This window comes from Pan troglodytes, chromosome 5 (genome assembly GCF_028858775.2).
Source record: "Pan troglodytes isolate AG18354 chromosome 5, NHGRI_mPanTro3-v2.0_pri, whole genome shotgun sequence".
NCBI classification, from domain to species: domain Eukaryota; kingdom Metazoa; phylum Chordata; class Mammalia; order Primates; family Hominidae; genus Pan; species Pan troglodytes.
In genome coordinates, this window is record NC_072403.2 from 137136316 (window position 1) to 137155218 (window position 18903).

At 41.0% G+C, this 18903-nt stretch overlaps 1 protein-coding gene across 10 annotated transcripts in view; it reads left to right on the forward strand.

The window, feature by feature from the left end:
* Window positions 1-10568, forward strand: part of TPD52L1 (TPD52 like 1) — a 109637-nt gene extending 99069 nt beyond the window's left edge. For 3 of the 10 annotated variants that reach the window (XM_518724.7, XM_003311463.5, XM_063813419.1), the window contains 3 exons: window positions 877-915; window positions 4255-4315; window positions 9906-10568. In XM_518724.7, coding sequence (XP_518724.5) covers window positions 877-915; window positions 4255-4315; window positions 9906-10034 — 229 coding nt within the window. In that variant the 3' untranslated portion in view covers window positions 10035-10568. The remainder of the gene's footprint in view (window positions 1-876; window positions 916-4254; window positions 4316-9905) is intronic. The other 7 variants (XM_009451931.4, XM_016956265.4, XM_003311464.5 and 4 more) reach the window with 5 other exon arrangements.
* Window positions 10569-18903: the final 8335 nt, after the last annotated feature.

Consider the following 18903-nt stretch of genomic DNA (forward strand, 5'->3'; position numbering starts at 1 on the left):
TACTAATGCCCTCAGTGGATATTATCAGGGAAGGGTGACAGATTTGGTCCCTGAACTATTAGCTCCTTGAGAGAAGAGAAAGCAGGGACACTGTTGAAAAGTGTGAGGTGGGAGCAAGCACTAGGCCAGGAAAACGGACCCATTGTGCTCCTCCCCCTGCCCAGCCTGATTTCTGAGTGGAACTCAATAGAAAGTAACAGGCAACCAACCAGAGGGAAGATGAATCAGCTACTAGGATTAATGGGATGAGAAGTCTAAATCTCTTAAAATTCTCAGGAATGTTTGTGTTTGTACCAGATGTTCTTGACAGTCATCTAGTACAAATCAATCATCTTGACAATCAAACCAGAATGGATGCAGAAGTCCCTATGGCCTATGAGAACTGTGTTTGCCTGGCATGTGCTTCCTTGAAAGTCTTATGTTAACTTCTTGCTTTCCTCTGGCCAGTTTCTCTACCATGGAATGATTAGCTTCTACCTGCCTGGCTCTATTTCCTGGATACTGCCTTTTGCTCCTTACTGTCTTCCTGAGCAGAAGGGAGTAGAGACCTAAGTTGGGCCTGGAGAAGATGCCCATGGGCTACTGGGCTCACCTGGGAGAAACCAGACATTCTCAGATTTCCTGGCAAAAGGAGGCTGCAGAAAGTAAAATAATATGCAACCGTGGATCCACCATCTACTTTTCATTTATACCCTTGAAAGCTGACTATGCCCATTATACCCAACAAAAACAAATATTATCTTGGTTAGATGGGCAGGAAATATTTCAGATATTTGGAATTGCTGTTTTAGAACTACGAATAGGGAGTTTTTCATGTACTTATGTGTGCTCTCTTCTTTTTTCTTTTTTCCCCTTTAATCTGCTTTTGCTCTGAAGTTACTCCATTCGCCATTCCATAAGTATGCCTGCTATGAGGTAATGTGTGTAAAATATTTTATGTAATATTAATATGAAATGTGTTTAAGGTGTTATTTTATTTATATTTACTTATGGGGTTCCCCTGCTTTATGTGAAAGGAAATTGCTGATGGTCTTCAGAAGAAAAGGCTGACAATTCTGTGGAAGAATTGCGTAGCTTGGGCTTTTGACCAGACATCCTGGCTTAAATCTAGTCTTTCCTGTGTGACCCAAGACAAGTGACTTAACCTCAATTCTTTCATCCATATATTGCAAGAAATAAGACCCACTTCATATGGTGTTTGTGAGGCATAAACAAAGGAACCTACATAAAGCATTTAGCACAGTGTCTGAACATGCCAAGCAATCTTGCAAAGGTAAACTTGGGTTTCTTATTTCAGCAGAATTAAATGCTAGCCTGGGGGCAAGTTTAAATGAAAGGATTGAAGACTAACAAGGCTAAAGTTCTAGAGAGGATATCATTAGGATTTTTAAGGTAAAGTGAGATGTTTGTTAAATAATAAAATGTCAGTATAATTACTGACCAGATAAAAACTGGTGAGAAAGACATTCCTAACTTCAAGTTTGCATGGCATAGTGATGCAATCAGATAAAATTAAACTAATAGCAAGACAGGAATGAGTGTTAAATTGAAAATCAGAAAATGCAGGCTCTAGCCCAGCTCTGCCAAGGATTAACTTTGCACTCTTGGGAAAATCACCTCAATGGTATCAGCTTCATCATATTTAAAATAAGAGGCTAGAACCAGATTAGCTGCTTGTCAAAGATGCCCCTCCACCCACCGAGCCCTAAGGCTGCCTAGAGATGAAGCCTTTGGGATCTTCCCCCACTTCAGTCAGAGCTATGCCTCTTCTACCTGCTTTATATTGATGTTGTGGTTTGAATGCATTATAGAAGGAGTTTAGTTACTTTCAATAGTTTGAGACTGCCGAAGCCAAATTCTTTATATATATAATCTTTTCCTGTTTTTTAACTGTCATGAAGAGAAATTCTTCCTAGGGTCATTTGCAGTGCTAAAAAAGTTTGTACATCTGATTAAATCTGATTAAAGTTGTACATCTGATTAAATCTGATTAAAGAGCTTCTCCCTGTTCTCCAGCAAGTATTCTAGTATAATTTAATTAGAAGAATGTCTGTTCTATTATATTTTATGAAGGAAGGCTCTTCTACACTGGGGTTATGTGGTTAATTGGTTGATTTGGAAATTCAACCGCAGTATTTAGTTCTCTGTATTTGGTGGTAAACAGAGAGTACAGATTCAAGATTGCTTAATTCATCTTTGAATGGCTTACTCTCCCTAGCATAAGAATACCCAAGTTGGGTAGTGGAACCTAAGGCTCTGTTCCCCTTTACTTGTCAAATTTTAAATCTGGGTGTCAGAAGAAGGCAAAATTAACATGGTTTTCCCCTGTGAACCAGGAATTCATCTAGCAGTGGCTTATGGGTCAAATGTAGTCTGCATGAGCTTGCCTGAAACTAACTTGAAAAAAAATTATTTTGCTTGTCTAACATATACCCATGAACCATTTCCTCACTGTGGGCCTGTGTAACTGATGGATGACAGGCAGTCACGTGTGCAGGCTTGGCCAAATAAAACCTGCAATGGAAATGAAGTGCCAATAACTATATACTTTTTGAGTCATGCAAGTATAATTTTACTAACATTTCATCATGAAACAGCATTATGGAGGATCACTCATAGGAATTTGACTCGTGTTTGAGTCGTACACAAAATGTGATGCCATGTCAGGGCCCTCTGAATTCACCATTGTTAATCTGTGCAGCCTGAATGCAGGTACATTTCTGACCGTGTGGAGCACCAGGGACTCAGGAGACAATCCTCAAATTCACTCATAAACATCTATGTTCATTGCCTTTTAGTAGTATAAAAGTGATACTTCATTCTGCACCACATAATGAAACCTATATTCTATAGCTGTTCTCCTTTATAAAGTTTTTCTAGGCCATTCCTCTTATTTTACTTTTTTTTTTTTTGCACTCAAGAGAGAATAACAAGTGCCTTATTAATTCAACATTTAGTTGAATTATTTGATCTGAAAATGATGGCAGTTGTTGCTGCTGAAAGCTGACATGGATACAAGATTTAAAATACACTTAGTTCAGTTCCTGTTTCTTTAGTAGGGGTTGGTGGTATTTTTAATGGTGGTGATGTCATTAAATTATAATATCATGGGGCCAAATCCAATACAGAAAACCAGAAAGCACCAAATGAAGTTTTTAATGCTTAAAGCAACAAAATTATGTATAGATTATTTAATACAATGAATGAGTCACAAATAAAATGTCATTAGGGGCCAGGCACAGTGGCTCACGCCTGTAATCCCAGCACTTTTGGAGGCCGAGGCAGGTGGACCACCTGAGGTCAGAATTCGAGACCAGCCTGGCCAACATGGTGAAACCCCATCTCTACTAAAAATTCAAAAAAAATAGCTGGATGTGGTGGTGGGCACCTGCAGTCCCAGCTACTCAGGAGGCTGAGGCAGGAGAATCGCTTGGACCTGGGAGGTGGAGGTTGCAGTGAGTCAAGATCACTTCACTGTATTCCAGCCTGGGTGACAGAACGAGACTATCAAAAAAAAGAAAAAAAGCCATTAGGCTGCAAAGGTTCTATTTGGTAAGAGAACAAGTAGGTATATCTATTTGAGAGGAAAAATAACGCATGCTAATAACCTCCATTTTGATTGGGCATTAGGTAGGTAATGGGTATGTTTCATCTTAAAATAATGAAAGCATTAACTTTCCAAAACACCACTTCATGTAAGTTGTCAAAATGATTATTTTTTTAAGGCATGGAAAAGAAAAAAATATATGAACATTTTTTTCCTTGCACTATTTCTGAATTGTCTCACATTTGCTGAAATAAATAACTTTAAAAAATGCCAAGTGGCAAAACTCAAACATGACATTCATCATATGGATTTTCCATTGCTTACTAAAAAACCTGAGTCAGGAAGAGGAGTGTTGTGATAGAAACAATAAATGCTAAATGAAAACTTAAGCTACCCATTGCTCCACTGGCTCATTGGAAATGATTTACAGTGTACCATGGAATTATTGTGTCATTGCCAAATACCATATTATTTACTGTATTATGTACTGATCATTTTACCTAGAAAAATTCCATGTCAGGTTATGGTTTCTGAACCTAACCTAACAGAAGTGACATACATTTTAAAACGTGGTTGGTGCAGGTGGCAAGCTGACAGGTAGCTCTGTGGCAGAGGCTGTGTTTACAGATATGAGCAGAAAACCAAACAGCATGGTTGCTAAGACAGCTAGGCCTTTGGAGCTGACCTCTCTCTTTTTGTTATTTTAGGAATTCTCCTACTTTCAAATCATTTGAGGAGAGGGTTGAGACAACTGTCACAAGCCTCAAGGTACAGATGAAGTGAATTCTGTGTGAGTGGGTCCATTGACTCAGGACAGCTTAGCCATTGCTGCGGTTAAAGTCGAGGCAGGGCCAAGAAGGCAGGCTTGCATCAAGTCAGACCTTTTCTTTCACATATAAATCTATGAATAAAACCACTATTGAATAGTGTTACTATATCCTTAGAGTTGTTTGTATAAACCATTCAGGGGTGAATTGTTCATTAAAGTGAATTGGGGTATGTGTTTACCACTTAATCTCTTAATGCTATCCCTCCAAAAGTAGATATGTGAGAGATGACTGTGGATAGGGTAAAGGCTATATGAATTCTGAATTTAGAGTGTGAGTGAAAGTTCAATAACAGCTCAGAGCTGCTCTGGTTTGGACATGGGCCAGCAAAAACAAACTGGGGACTACGCATCCACTACCTGTCAGCTACCTAGACTTGTTTATAAATTCAGGTACTGAGCACAGCATAGTATGGCTATCATAGAGGGAAAATTAAACTGAGTCACAAAATGCATTTTATAATAACACAATAATGCATTTCATCCCTGGGTATAAATTGAAAATGTGCCTATTACAGAGTGTTTTAAAAATTCACTGGAATTATTGTTCAAGCATAGGTAAGTTTGAATAGAAAGAGTAAAATGAAATCAGTCTAGTCTTAAAATTGAACTTTTAAAACAAGAAAAATCATTAAAACTACTAAGATTATTTTTAAAGGTATCACTTAATGACTTAATTACATCTTGCTATCATTATCTCTATTTTGTATACAATCCATTTCTGTATTTTACCATAACTGGAAAAATTAAGAATATACATGATCTTTAACCAGATCAAAAACCTTCATATCCCATGCTGATTATTCAGCTGCCTCTGAATCCTGTATCGTCACGCTGCTCTCACGTGTGCTGCCTGATAGGTATATGTGAGGTTGTAAGTTATTCCTTACTCGCGGTTCCAGGTGCTCTTGTGGATTTTGACCTGGAGAGTCTTTTCTTAGGGCAGGGTCTTTCACATGGTCTACTTCTACTTTATTAGACCCATAATTAGGTGTTTAAGGCCCAGGAATGAAATTATTACTCAGCATTTACCATGCCTTCATCAGTTTCATTCACCAGAAGTTTCCAGTTGTGCAGTTTCACCGCTCTGCATGCCAACATCATCGCTTATTGAGCGTACAGGAACCAATGGGAGCCGTTAAACAGCCCCATGGGTAGGAAAATTTTTTAAAGGGAAGAGCATCCAGTGTTGTGAACATTTGATCCTCTTGCTAGAAGATCAAAATGAAAGGCTCAAAAATCCCAGGAGTCAGTTTCTAAACATTTGGTTTTCAGCCTTAGACGACCCAATGAGGATGGGTTCCATTGCTTGTTAGACAAGTTCTGACAAAGGACAAGTTGTACTTTTTAGGTTTTCTTTAGAAGAAGGAGATATGAAGAAGCAAAAGAAGAATAAAGAACAACCTATTTTCATTTGCTTTTAGGAAACTCTGGTAAGCTCATGGCTCACATAGGATTTAAGTGTTTGATCCACATGTTCAGCTTCTCACTTTTCTCACCTCACTTGGATAGAAGGTATAGCCTGCCGTCTCCTTCAGACATGCACATAACTAACCCAGCCCACTAGATACTAGCCTTTGTGAAGACCTCCTGAAAGTGATTCTATGCTTGTATGACTGTTCGTGGTTTAACAAGACTCACGTGCCACATACTTCCTATCTCATGGCCAAAGCCTAATTCCTCTTTTTCTGTCCACCCAGGCAATGCAGAATAGCTGATAATTATGCTTTGTGTCAAACCTCCCACTTCCTAAATAATTACAAATTTCTCGGTCCTTTTTTTCCCACTAGACTAAATAATAGATATGTATAACCCTTTTTTATATAGCTTATTTTCTGCAGTTTACTTTTGTGTTCTAAATCTTCTCCAAAATGTCTATATTGTTCATTAATTAAGGATCCTTAGACTGTTTTCTGCTGAGGGAATGACTCATGAGTCAGTAAAGATGAGTGGAATTTCTTGCAGGTCTATGTGCTGCATTTCCATTCACATGCCCTGTTTTCAATTTGATTTTTGAAAACACTGCTGATAAGAAATCATAGTCATATTTACGTCCTGTGAGAAAATAAGGTTCTGCTATAAAGGTCCACTCCTGCCATCTTCTCACACAATCTGTCATGTACCATGTGGCACTTGTACCAAATCCATGGGTCTTTCTTTACACCAAATTCTGTAGTTTGTTTTTCCATGAAACACTTTTCCAATCCTATAAAATTTAGTTCTGCCTATGCCCTTACAATGTATTACTTGACACTGCAGCTGATGTCACCTGTACAGTCACTGAGCATGCTTCCTATTTCATCCAAAACAAACAAGTAAATGCAGAACGAACTCCTGTGAAACCACTTTTGGTATCTTCTGCCATCTCCCAATGAGTCATGAGTAACTACATCTCTTCCAACCATTTTGCATCCATGTCAAGCAGACCATATTTTTAGTGCACCTACTTTTTGATAAATACATTACATGGCCTGGACCAAAACCTTAAAAAGAAAAGGGGGGCAAGTTGCATTACATGTTTTGTTTCTTTTTGTATTATGAGAGATTAAGAAGCCCAACTCAGCGATTCAAATGAAATTCTATGCAAAGAACGATTATAATTTGGGGGACAAAGTGACAAATACCTGGATGAAAAACAATTACGTAGAGAAGGGTCCAGGAGAATTTTATCATTCACATCTTTGCTTAAGGAGGTCCTTACCTAAGATATTGTGGTAGGCAGTCATTAAACCTACGTGGTTAGGAATATCTTTGATTCCATGCCTTCTTTGCCAAATTGATTTCTTACAAAGCCATTCCTTCTTTATTTTACTACTCTGTTTAGAGGAAATCAAGAAACAGGAGAGAATAATGAAACAAAGCACAGAAGAAAACGTCAGTGATTTGTATTCACTGAATTCAATATTGTGTGTTACTTCTATTGCAAAAGAGAATGTGAATGGAAGAAAAAAGAGGAGAGAGGGAACTATTAATAGAGTAGATTACATTGAATTAATCTTATTTGTTTCTCTCAGGGAAGAAATAAGCATAGTGAAAAATCACGCAATGGAAACCATCCCTTCCCCTGACCTGTTCCCAGTGTTAAGATAACAGAGGGAAGGAAGATCAATGCTCTGCCAGAGGTCCACAAACTAAGCTGACCACTTTCTTTTGAATGGTACATAAGCTGAGAATGGCTTTACATTTTTTAATGGTTGAAAAAATCAAAACAAAAATAATATTTCGTGACATTTGAAAATTAAATTACATAAGTTCACATTTCAGTGTCCATACATTAAGTCTTACTGAAACACAGCCTTGGCCAGGCCTGGTGGCTCACGCCTGTAATCCCAGCACTTTGGGAGGCCGAGGCGGGCAGATCACTAGAGGTCAGGAGTTCGAGACCAGCCTGGCCAACGTGTTGAAACCCCATCTCTACTAAAAATACAAAAATTTGCTGGGCATAATGGTGGGTGCCTGTAATATCAGCTACTTGGGAGGATGAGACAGACAGAATTGCTTGAACCCAGGAGGCAGAGGTTGGAGTAAGCCGAGATTGCACCACTGCACTCCAGCCTGGGCCACAGAGCAAGACTCCGTCTCAAAAAAAGAAAGGAAGAAAGGAAGAGAAAGAAAGAAAGAGAGAGAGAGAAAGAAAAGAAAGAAAGAAAGAAAAAAGAAAGAGAGGGAGAAAGAAAGGAAAGAAAGAAAGAAAGAGAAAGAAAGAAAGAAAAAGAAAGAAAGAAAAGAAAAGAAAAGAAAAGAAAGGAAAGAAAGAAAAGGGGAAGGGGAAGGGAAGCCACGCTCATTCACTTAGGTATTCACTGTGGCTACTTCCTACAAGAACTGATTTGAGTATCTGTGAGAGCAACAATGTGGTTCCCAAGCCTAAAGTATTTACTGTCTGGCCCTTTACAGGTAGAGTTTTCTGACACCAAGCAGAGTACAAAAATTCAATTTAATAAATAAATTTAAGAGGCAGAGAGAGATTTTAGTGACAATTGGAGCGAAGTGTGTTTTGTAATGATGGAACTGCTTTTGAACCCTGGTTACATTTTTAAAAGGTCAGGCCAGGCAGCACAGACACAATCCCCAGTGTTGCTGATGTCTGTGAGTGATCACTTTGGTGACAGTGAGGCATCAACATCAGTTTGGCAATAGCAACATTATCTATTCTATATCTTTTTTTTCCTTCAAAGTGTTTTTTCTACATTATGAAAAACAATGGGAGGGAAGGCCAGTGTGACTATTAATAAGACTTGCACTAAGCATTTTGCATCTTGTCAAGCAGACCATATTTTTAGTGCATCTACTTTTTGATAAATACATTACATGGCCTGGACCAAAACCTTAAAAAAAAAAAAAGGGCAAGTTGCATTACATGTTTTTTTTCCTTTTTGTATTATGAGAGATTAGGAAGCCAGTTTTAATAAGGGATTTTTAGCAGTTTTAATAAGGAGTTTTTCAAAATACTTAGCCTTATTTTTAAATTGTAAGTTAATTCCTTCATGTTTCTATTCTTAGTCAATAACAAATACACAAGAAAAAAGCCTCATAAACCATCATAACTGCATTGTAAGGAATATTCATACTGTAAGGGTATATTAATTCCATTTCACGCTGCTGTGAGGAAATACCTGAGACTGGGTAATTTATAAAGGAAAGAGATTTAATTGACTCACAGTTCCACAGGGCTGAGGGAGCCTCAGGAAACTTACAATCATGGCAGAAGGGGAAGTAAATATGTCCTTCTTCACACGGTGGCAGGAAGGAGAAGTGCTGAACAAAAGGAGGAAAGCCCCTTGTAGAAGCATCAGATCTTGTGAGAACTCACTCACTATCACGAGAACAGTATGGAGGTCACCGCCCCCATGATTCAATTACCTCCTACCAGGTTCCTCCCTGGTAGGATTATGAGGACTACGGGAACTACCATTCAAGATGAGATTTGGGTGAGGACACAGCCAAACCATATCAAAAGGCAGTTGCCTAAGATGATGTGAAATCACCAGTGATTAAGACTTGATCCATCTTCAATTTTCAAAGCAGAAACCAGAAATCATTTTCCATTGAGCCACTCTGACTTTTCAAAAGACATTTGTCAGAAATCCAGTTTGCCCTGCTAACTCCCAAGTAGAAAAATCTAAGTTTAGGTCATGTAAGGATGTTTATACGTTTGTAGAATTGGAGGAATTAATAAAAAATCTAATTCCATTTTGATTAGATCAGTTCTCTGGGTGAGTGGGGATAGCTGTTCCAAGTCCATGGATCCGATTATGCTCCTGAAGGAATTAAAATCTTAGATACAGGAGAGATAAAGAGAGGGTTGCTAAAACTGTGCAAAATTAAAGTTTGGAATCCTATCCCAGAACCCAAGTATGAATAATATTCTAGCACTCTGCTAAAGGAAACAAACTTCTGTGCATTCTTTTGTCTCTAAAGATAGAAAGTATTTCTGAATTTGAAAGTAATCCAGCTTTTGGTATTCTTATAAAAACATTACAAAAATGATAGTAACAACTAACTGCATTTTTGTGGATCTGCTCATTTCAGACGAAAGTAGGCGGTACGAACCCTAATGGAGGCAGTTTTGAGGAGGTCCTCAGCTCCACGGCCCATGCCAGTGCCCAGAGCTTGGCAGGAGGCTCCCGGCGGACCAAGGAGGAGGAGCTGCAGTGCTAAGTCCAGCTAGCGTGCGGCTGCATCCAGAAACCGGTCACTACCCAGCCCATCTCTGCCTGTGCTTATCCAGATAAGAAGACCAAAATCCCGCTGGGAAAAACCCAGGCCTTGACATTGTTATTCAAATGGCCCCTCCAGAAAGTTTAATGATTTCCATTTGTATTTGTGTTGATGATGGACCACTTGACCATCACATTTCAGTATTCTAGATGACTGTCACATTTTAAAATGTTCCCACTTGAGCAGGTACACAACTGGTCATAATTCCTGTCTGTGTAATTCGATGTATATTTTTCCAAACATGTAGCTATTGTTTGCTTTGATTTTTGCTTGGCCTCCTTTATGATGTGCATGTCCTTGAAGGCTGAATGAACAGTCCCTTTCAGTTCAGCAGATCAACAGGATGGAGCTCTTCATGACTGTCTCCAGCAATAGGATGACTTACTATAAATTTCATCCAACTACTTGTGATCTCTCTCACCTACATCAATTATGTATGTTAATTTCAGCAATTAAAAGAATTGATTTTAATGACTTTGAATTCTTAATTTCTTTGTCTTAAAAGTTGCTAGTTATGATTTTACAGATGCAATTTTAAATCAACTTTTAGCCAGGTGCGGTGGCTCACACCTGTAATCCCAACTATTTTGGATGCCAAGGTGAGAGGATTCCTTGAGGCCAGGAGTTAAAGATCAGCCTGGGCAACACAGACCCTGTCTCTATAAAAAAAGAAAAAAATTAGCCAGACATAGTGTTGCTTGCCTGTAGTCCCAGCTACTCTAGAGGCTGAGGCAGGAGGATTGCATGAGCCTAGGAGTTCGAAACTGCAGTGAGCTGTGATTGCACCACTGCACTACTCCAGCCTGGGTGACAGAGACACTGTCGCCAAAAATAGTAATAATAAGTGGTCAACTTTTACTGCTAATTTGGTGAACATGAGAGAGGATATGAAAATAAATATTACCTCAGCTATCCTAGGACGTTAAAATAATCTCCAATTTTAAAATTCTCTCCAATCTACATAGAGTAGTAGTTAGTCAGATAAAGGATATCCAAAAAAGAGATAGCTAGAAAATGGGAGAAGCAGAGTTCTGCAACCCCTTTCAGTTTGTAAATTGTTCACATGTATGAAAATAACTGGTATTTATCAATCCACTCAGATTTCTGCACTAACTTTTATCTTATATATCATATGTATCTCTTTTCTTTTTCTAAATGGGAACATATATTTGTTATTAGGTGGCAGAGATATAGCCTTAAGATATATTTGTAAAATGCACACTGAATAGACATCCAACCTAAAAAAAATCACTATTTAAAAAGCCCATATAATATACACATATTTGTTAGCATGCTAATTGTTCATGTTTTGTGTTTATTAAATAGAAGTGATATATATGACATTTTGAAGTAAAGCACATCTGAAAAATTCTACTCAAATTAATGGAGTGTGACAATCTGTGCAATCTGTACACCTAACTGAAAATCAAGGTGGTTCAGGACAACATCATCTCTGAGGCCTGGAATCTTAGCAGAGAGAATGGGGCTGTAAACTTGACCAGAGTGGACAAATGTAGACAAAGAAGGCTCACTAGCAGGGATGCTGGCATTCTCCCTTACTTGTGCTTCCAGCCTGTTGGTTGAAGTAGAGGCAGGAAACCAACCCTGCCCAGCTGGTTCTCAGGCCATGCTGGCTCGCCCACCACAGCACACAAGTACTCAGTCTCTGTGCCCAATCTATAGCTGCCTGTTGAGTGTGAAGTGGCTAACTTGTGAAAACTCCCTGCCACCTTCTTTTTTTTACCATATTCAGCACACCGCATTGTATTAGATAAAGTTATGGTACTTTAAACAAATATCTCCGTTCACCAACCAATTTCTGCACACAATAGTCTCAGCCTTATAATCTGAAAACACAATATTAGAATTGGATAGAAAAACAATCAAGAAAACTTAGTGGTAATATCTTAAAGCTTCCAACACATTTTAGCTATTTATTTTATTCCATTCATCAAAATTCTGATTTCATTAGTTTGGTAAGAATCTTACGCACATCATCTCTATTCATCTAAAAGCTTTTCATTATTCACTCTGACCAAGAAGTGATATTCATAATGGCCATGGCATAAGTAGCATTTTTTATTTTTGTCATAAAATGTGTGTGAATAACTCAGATTAGATAAATCAAACACTTGTTGGTAGGTGGGCAGTCTTACCTAGTTTAGGTAGTGAGCCTACTCTTAGCTTCAGGAGCATCACTAAGAGCTGCCTGGTCCTCCCTCACCATGGGTGTGCAAGATCATCCTGATGGGACTGATTGCTGAGCTTCTCAATTACATCTAGTGAGGCTCAGTTCACAAGCAGTAGTTTAAAGTGTTTCACAAGTCCTAAAAAGTAATTGCACACAATGGACATAACCTTTTACTAACAAATCAAAATGACTTCAGGTCAACACCATGTGTGTATGAAAGGATACCTCCACAGAAAATGTACAGTTGACCCTTGAACAACAGGAGTTTGAACTGTGAGGGTCCACTTATGTGCAGATTTTCTTCTGCCTCTGCCACCCCTTGAAACAGTAATACCAACCTCTCCCCTTCTGCAGCCTACTCAACATGAAGACAATGAGGATAAAGACCTTCATGATCATCTGCTTCCACTTAATGAATAGCACATATATTATCTCTGTTGCTTTTTTTTTTAACATTTTGTTTCCAGAGCTTACTTTATTGTAAGAATACCACATGTAATGCATATAACATAAAAATATGTGTTAATTGGCCATTTATGTTATCAATAAGGCTTATGGTCAACAGTAGCTGTTGGTAGTTAGGTTTTGGGGGTGTCCAAAGTTAGAATCAGATTTTTGTTTTATGTATTTATTTATTTTTTTGAGACTGAGTCTCACCCTGTTGCCCAGGTTGGAGTGCAGTGGCGCAATCTTGGCTCACTGCAACCTCTGCCTCCTGGGTTCAAGCAATTCTCTGCCTCAGCCTCCCGAGTAGCTGGGATTACAGGCGCCTACCACCACGCCTGGCTAATTTTTGTATTTTTAGTAGAGACAGGATTTTACCATCTTGGCCAGGCTGGTCTTGAACTACTGACCTCGTGATCCACCTGCCCTGGCCTCCCAAAGTGTTGGGATTACAGGCGTGAGCCACAACTCCCAACCTAGAATCGGATTTTTGACTGTGCAGGCCTAATCCCCGAGTTGCTCAGGCGTCAATTCTTTCAATTATCAAAAATTCTGATGCAATTGTGATTACAAAACAAACTAGCTTTTAAAAAAAGTAAGCCATTCTGAAATTTAACCATTTACCACATTTTAAACACAGTTGCTATGATGAACATATTTGTAAATTTACAGTGCTACTTTATCTCACAACTCACATCACATAAATATTACAACTATTGGCTGCGCATGGTGACTCATACCTGTAATCCCAGAACTTTGGGAGGCCAAGGTGGGTGGATCAACTGAGGTCAGGAGTTCGAGACCAGCCTGGCCAACACGGTGAAACCCCATCTCTACTAAAAATGCAAAAATTAGCTGTGCGTGATGGCACATCCCTGTAATCCCAGCTACTTGGGAGGCTGAGGTGGGAGAATCTCTTGAACCAGGGAGGCGGAGGCTACAGTGAGCCGAGATCTTGCCACTGCCTTCCAGCCTGGGTGACAGAGAGATGAGACCCTGTCTCAAAAAAAGATTACAACTATTGGCAGGTCATTTTAGCAATGCAATCTGCATATCTTACTCTAAATTACACATTTTGTTAGAAATCTGTTCTTGAACCATAGCAAACAGAACAAACTGCATGCTTTAGGATGTGTCTTCATGATATGCCATGCCATTCACAGTGGCCAGTGTAGAGGGAACCCAGGGATCTACACGGCTCTTCTGTCACTGTTCATTGTTCCAAAATTACGTGTAAGCTTTAAAGTGGTTGAACATCAACCCCATCATCCTCAGTATTCAATGTGAGTGGAAGTAGTGTGATAAAGGAAGATGGTGGTAAGGTTGAAAAGTGACTTAATATGAAATGTGAAACAACTTCTTCAAACCTAGCATTCAAATGTAATTTCAAACTATAACAATATTTGGCAAAATCTTATGGCTACTTTTGATAACTTCTAAGCATGGTAAAATTCTTTATGCTACATTTCTACTTGACTTTCAGTTCACACCAGAGGGTATATTCATGTACACACACATTATATATATAATATATATAATACATATCCATCCATCATATATATATATAAATTAAAGCAAACCAAAAATAACAAAATCATGTCTTTCACAGAAATCATGCCATTTCACCTTTGAATATGAAGACTGACAAATTGCTTAAATGAAAATGCTGAGTACAGAGATGCTTTTTTTTACAAAGCGCTTCATCAGTCATTTACCCCAGAGCATGTATCACCACCACAAGGCTTTGAGGTGGATCAACATTTTTCAAATACAAGGGCATTGAGAATTATGTAATAGCTGGTAAAATACCAATCCATAAGGGGAAAACAGTGTAGGGAAAATGGCTGCGCTTTAGTCAGGAGTAAGCTGAGGTGGTGTTGCAAAACTGAATGGCCTTAGACATACTAACTGTTGCCCAAGGAAGCACCTGTATCCTTTTAGGAACACGATGTTGTACCTTTATCCCTGACAATTGGCAGAACATAACAGCAGCTCTGCAAGGGGTCTCATGGGAAATTAAGTTGGTTGAGAGCCTTACTGATGGCCCCCTACAGAGATGGTGGGCATCCCTGGGCTCTGGCCTATGCTGGGCCCTAAAAGTCATAACTAGTATAGCTGGGATCCTAGTAGTGAGCTGTTGCTCTCTGTATTGTTGTGGGTTATGGATCCAGGGCTCTGCCCTATGGGCACGTATCCCTACCTGAAAGACTTCCCTTGGCCTAGGGGGTAGAGTGTAAGGTAAATCGTTGTGCTTTAGTCAGGAGTACGCCAAGGTGGCCTTCTGGTGCACCATGACTCAGCGGGTTTGGAGTACAGGCACACAACGGTGCACATTATGTAACCCCGCCACATGAGGCACATTACGTGACCACTCACATGAGCTTGTGCTTGGCTTGCAGCCACTATTGTCTGTAAAAGGTACAACTACCCTGCTGATGCTGTACATATAGCTCACATCCAGAGAAAGAACAAAGCCATCTCAAAACCGCCTATGATTCCTTGAGTGTTTTTCCAGCTACCCACCACCTGCCCACCGACTCCTCTTGGACCTCAGCTTGGGCTAGAATCTGACAATTGGTGCTGTAAGCAGGATCATGAGGTGAGTGAGCCTTTGGTCCCTGCTGATTCCAGGTCGGCCATGTGGCCAGAACATTGGCTGTGGTACCCAGTGGCAGCTGTACTGCTCGGATGGGCTCTGGTGGAAACCTGGGCAGTGGTAGATGGGTCATGCTTCAGTGCACAGACAAGGCACTGAAGCGGCTGGAAGCACAGAGCACCAACAAGGAGCGAGCCTTCGAGGGCTGGGTCTGTTGTCTTAGCTGGAGATCCCCACTCAGTCTGATACTGTGGAGGAAGGACCCCTGTTGTGGGCTTGCTCAGTGGCCTGTCAGAAGGTAAATCATGAACAGCCATTGGGGCCCCAAGGGTGGGCTCAGGGACACCCCTCCCCCAGCTCCAGGTAGCTCTCTTCTTTGTTAACCGTGCAACGGTTTTGTCATTTGAGCTAATGGGGCACAAATGCCCCCCAACATCCCAGGAAGCCCACCCGAGCGGTAACACAACACAATCATATATTTCCTATACCCCAACTGAGTTGCAGGAATTAGGCAAGTAGTGCCGCCAGTGTCCAGGGGAACCCCTGCCCAACTGCATGCTTCATTTGTGGGATGAGGGAGCAGACAGTATCCCTGTCCTGCCTCTGGGATGGAAAAGCTGGCCTCCAGCATGACTCCCCTCCCTCCTTCAGTGGTTGCAAGTGAGCAGGTGGCTAGTGGCAGGGCAAGGTGACCACACCCTGATTGAGTGGCTGTGGGCAGCCATATGGACTGTGTGAAATGACATTGGTGAAATAACTGAAACTGTGAGTAAATGGCAGTCATATGCTGATTTGGTGCAAGTCATCTGGGTGATGGTTATATGGCAGGCTATGTTTGACCTGAATACCCGGGGGCCAGATGATGAATGTTTACCTCTGCACCCCCGAGCACCTTTGGCTTCCTAGCTGCTGTCCTCACCCTGTAGGTAGGGCACCGCACACATGAAGTGACCACTGCTATAGCAGCTCTCGGGGAAGCAGAAGGCCGTCGGTGGGACTGAGGGGTCCACACCATAAAGAAGAGGAAGGTGCCCTGCCCACAGGGGGCTCCCGCATGGGCAAAAAGGGGGCCCCAATGAGTGACACACTCACAGATGTGGATAGATTTGATTTTGTCCAGGGTTGACTGAGAGAAAATCAATAAACTGCCCAATGAAGTACTCTTAACTTTGTGGAGACACTTGTCTCCAGAGAAGCAATTCTGGAAAATACCAAGGGGAAGAAGGACATTGCTGCATGACCCATTCCCGCCCAGGTGCTCCAACTCAAGGACTACTTGCTGCAGCCAGGCTGAAATGTAGAGCCTTTTCTGTTTGATTAGGGAACTGGCCAATGTGCCCAGCTTGGGGGGACACCAGATGACCAGTGGCCACATGTAGAATTAGCAATTCACTGGTCCCCCACTAACATACAGCGGGTATCAGTGCTGGTAGATATTGGCACAGATTGTAGCCTTGTGTATGAGAATCAGATAAGTTTCTGGGCAAGGCTGTTACATTTATGGTTATGGAGGCTGGTTACTGAAAGTGAAACCTGTGTCTCTGTACCTCGGCATTGGCCACTTGGCTCCGTTTATATACTGTGTATGTCTCCCCCATACCTGAATACATCCTGGGGGTGGACATTTTACATGACCTGGCATTACAAACCACGGCCAGGGAATTCAGACTCCTAGTGCATCTGGTGAAGCTGGTGCTGCAAGGACATAGGCATCACAAGCCTCAGGTCCTGTCACAACCCCAACTGGTTACTTCCACCCATCAATACCATTTGCTGGGTGGGCATATGAAGATAACTGAGACAATTTAAAAGCTGGAGGAGGTGCAGATAGTGTGTGGCATCCACAGCTCCTACAGTTCTCCAGTGTGGCCAGTTAGAAAGGTTGATGGAACTAGGCGGATGACGGTAAACTATCAGGAACTGAATAAAGTAACACCTGCTTTGAGTGCAGCTGTACTGTCAATCATGGATTTGATGGACTGCTTGACAATGGAACTGGGACAGTACCACTATGCGGTGAACTTGGTCAATGCATTTTTCTCCATCGACATTGCTCCAAGAGCCAGGAACAGTTTGCCTTCACGTGGCAAGGGCAACAATGGACTTTTACAATGTGGCCGCAGTGCTATGTGCATAGCCCCACCATATGTCATGGTCTTGTCGTCATGGATTTAGCCACTTGGCAATGTGCAGAAGGGGTCCGCCTATTCCATTATATTGATGATATGTTAACCTCTGATTCTCTTGTAGATTTAGATGTGGCGGTGCCTCTCTTGCGGCAACATTTGGCAGCATGCAGTTGGGCCATCAATGAATCCAAGGTCCAAGGGTCTGGATTATCTGTCAAATTATTGGAAGTTTCCTGTCTAGGTAAGATGATGGCCATACCAGAGGCTATTATTGACAAAATTCAGGCATAGCCCTGGCCCACCACGGTGAAGCAGCTGCAAACTTTTGTGGGCTTCCTGGGATACTGGAGGGCATTTCTGCCCCATTTAGCTCAAATGACAAAACTGTTGTACGGTTAACAAAGAAGAGAGCTACCTGGAATTGGGATATGGCTGAGACCGCTTTCCTGGCAGCCAAGTGGGCTATTCAGCAGGCACAAGCCCTATGGGTAGTTGGCCAGGGGCACCTGTTTGAGCTGGATGTGCATGTGAGCACAGATGGTGGGCATCTCTGGGCTGTGGCCTACGCTGGGCCCTTACAGTCCTAAGTAGCATAGCTGGGATCCTGGTAATGAGCTGTTGCTCTCTGTATTGTTGTGGGTTATGGATTCAGGGCTCCACCCTATGGGCACGTATCCCTACCTGAAAGACTCCCCTCAGCCTAGGGGATGGAGTGTTAAGGGAAATGGCTGCATTTTAGTCAGGAGTAGGCTGAGGCAGCCTTCTGGCACAGCATGACTCAGTGGGTTTGGAACGCAGGCACACAACTCTACACATTATGTAACCATGCCACGTGAGGCACATTAGGTGACCATTCACATGAGCCTGTGCTTGGCTGGGATCCATTATTGTCTGTAAAAGGTTTAACTACCCTGCTGATGCTGTACATATGGCTTGCGCCTAGAGAGAGAATAAGGCCATGTCAAAACTGCCTACGATTCCTCAAGTTTTTCCAGCTACCTGCCACCAGCCCACCAACTCCCTTTGGACCTCAGTTTGGCCTAGAATCTGACAAACAGTAACAAATAATTCTTTTTTCTTGAGTTCAAACCATGAATAATTATTTACTCTGCATTGTAATTATAGGGTTGTCATTCAGAAGACAAATTCTAGGCAAATGGCAGGTATCTTCTAAGGAAAAACATTTTTAAGTAATAATGCTCATTTATAGACATTGCTGGTAGGCTCAGGAGCTGTTATTTTGTTGATCTTCATTTTGTTATTTTCTTATCAAATGTTTTATTTATAACACTATTATATTTTTTTCTTTCTTTCTTTAAAAGATGTATTTCCTCAGGAAGGAAGGTTTAGGACTAACTGAAAACTCCCATTTCGTAGGTAGATGATGAACTGAGATAATGGTTAAGTGACTAGTTATAAAGTTTAACCCAGTAGAAGTTTCCAAAGTCT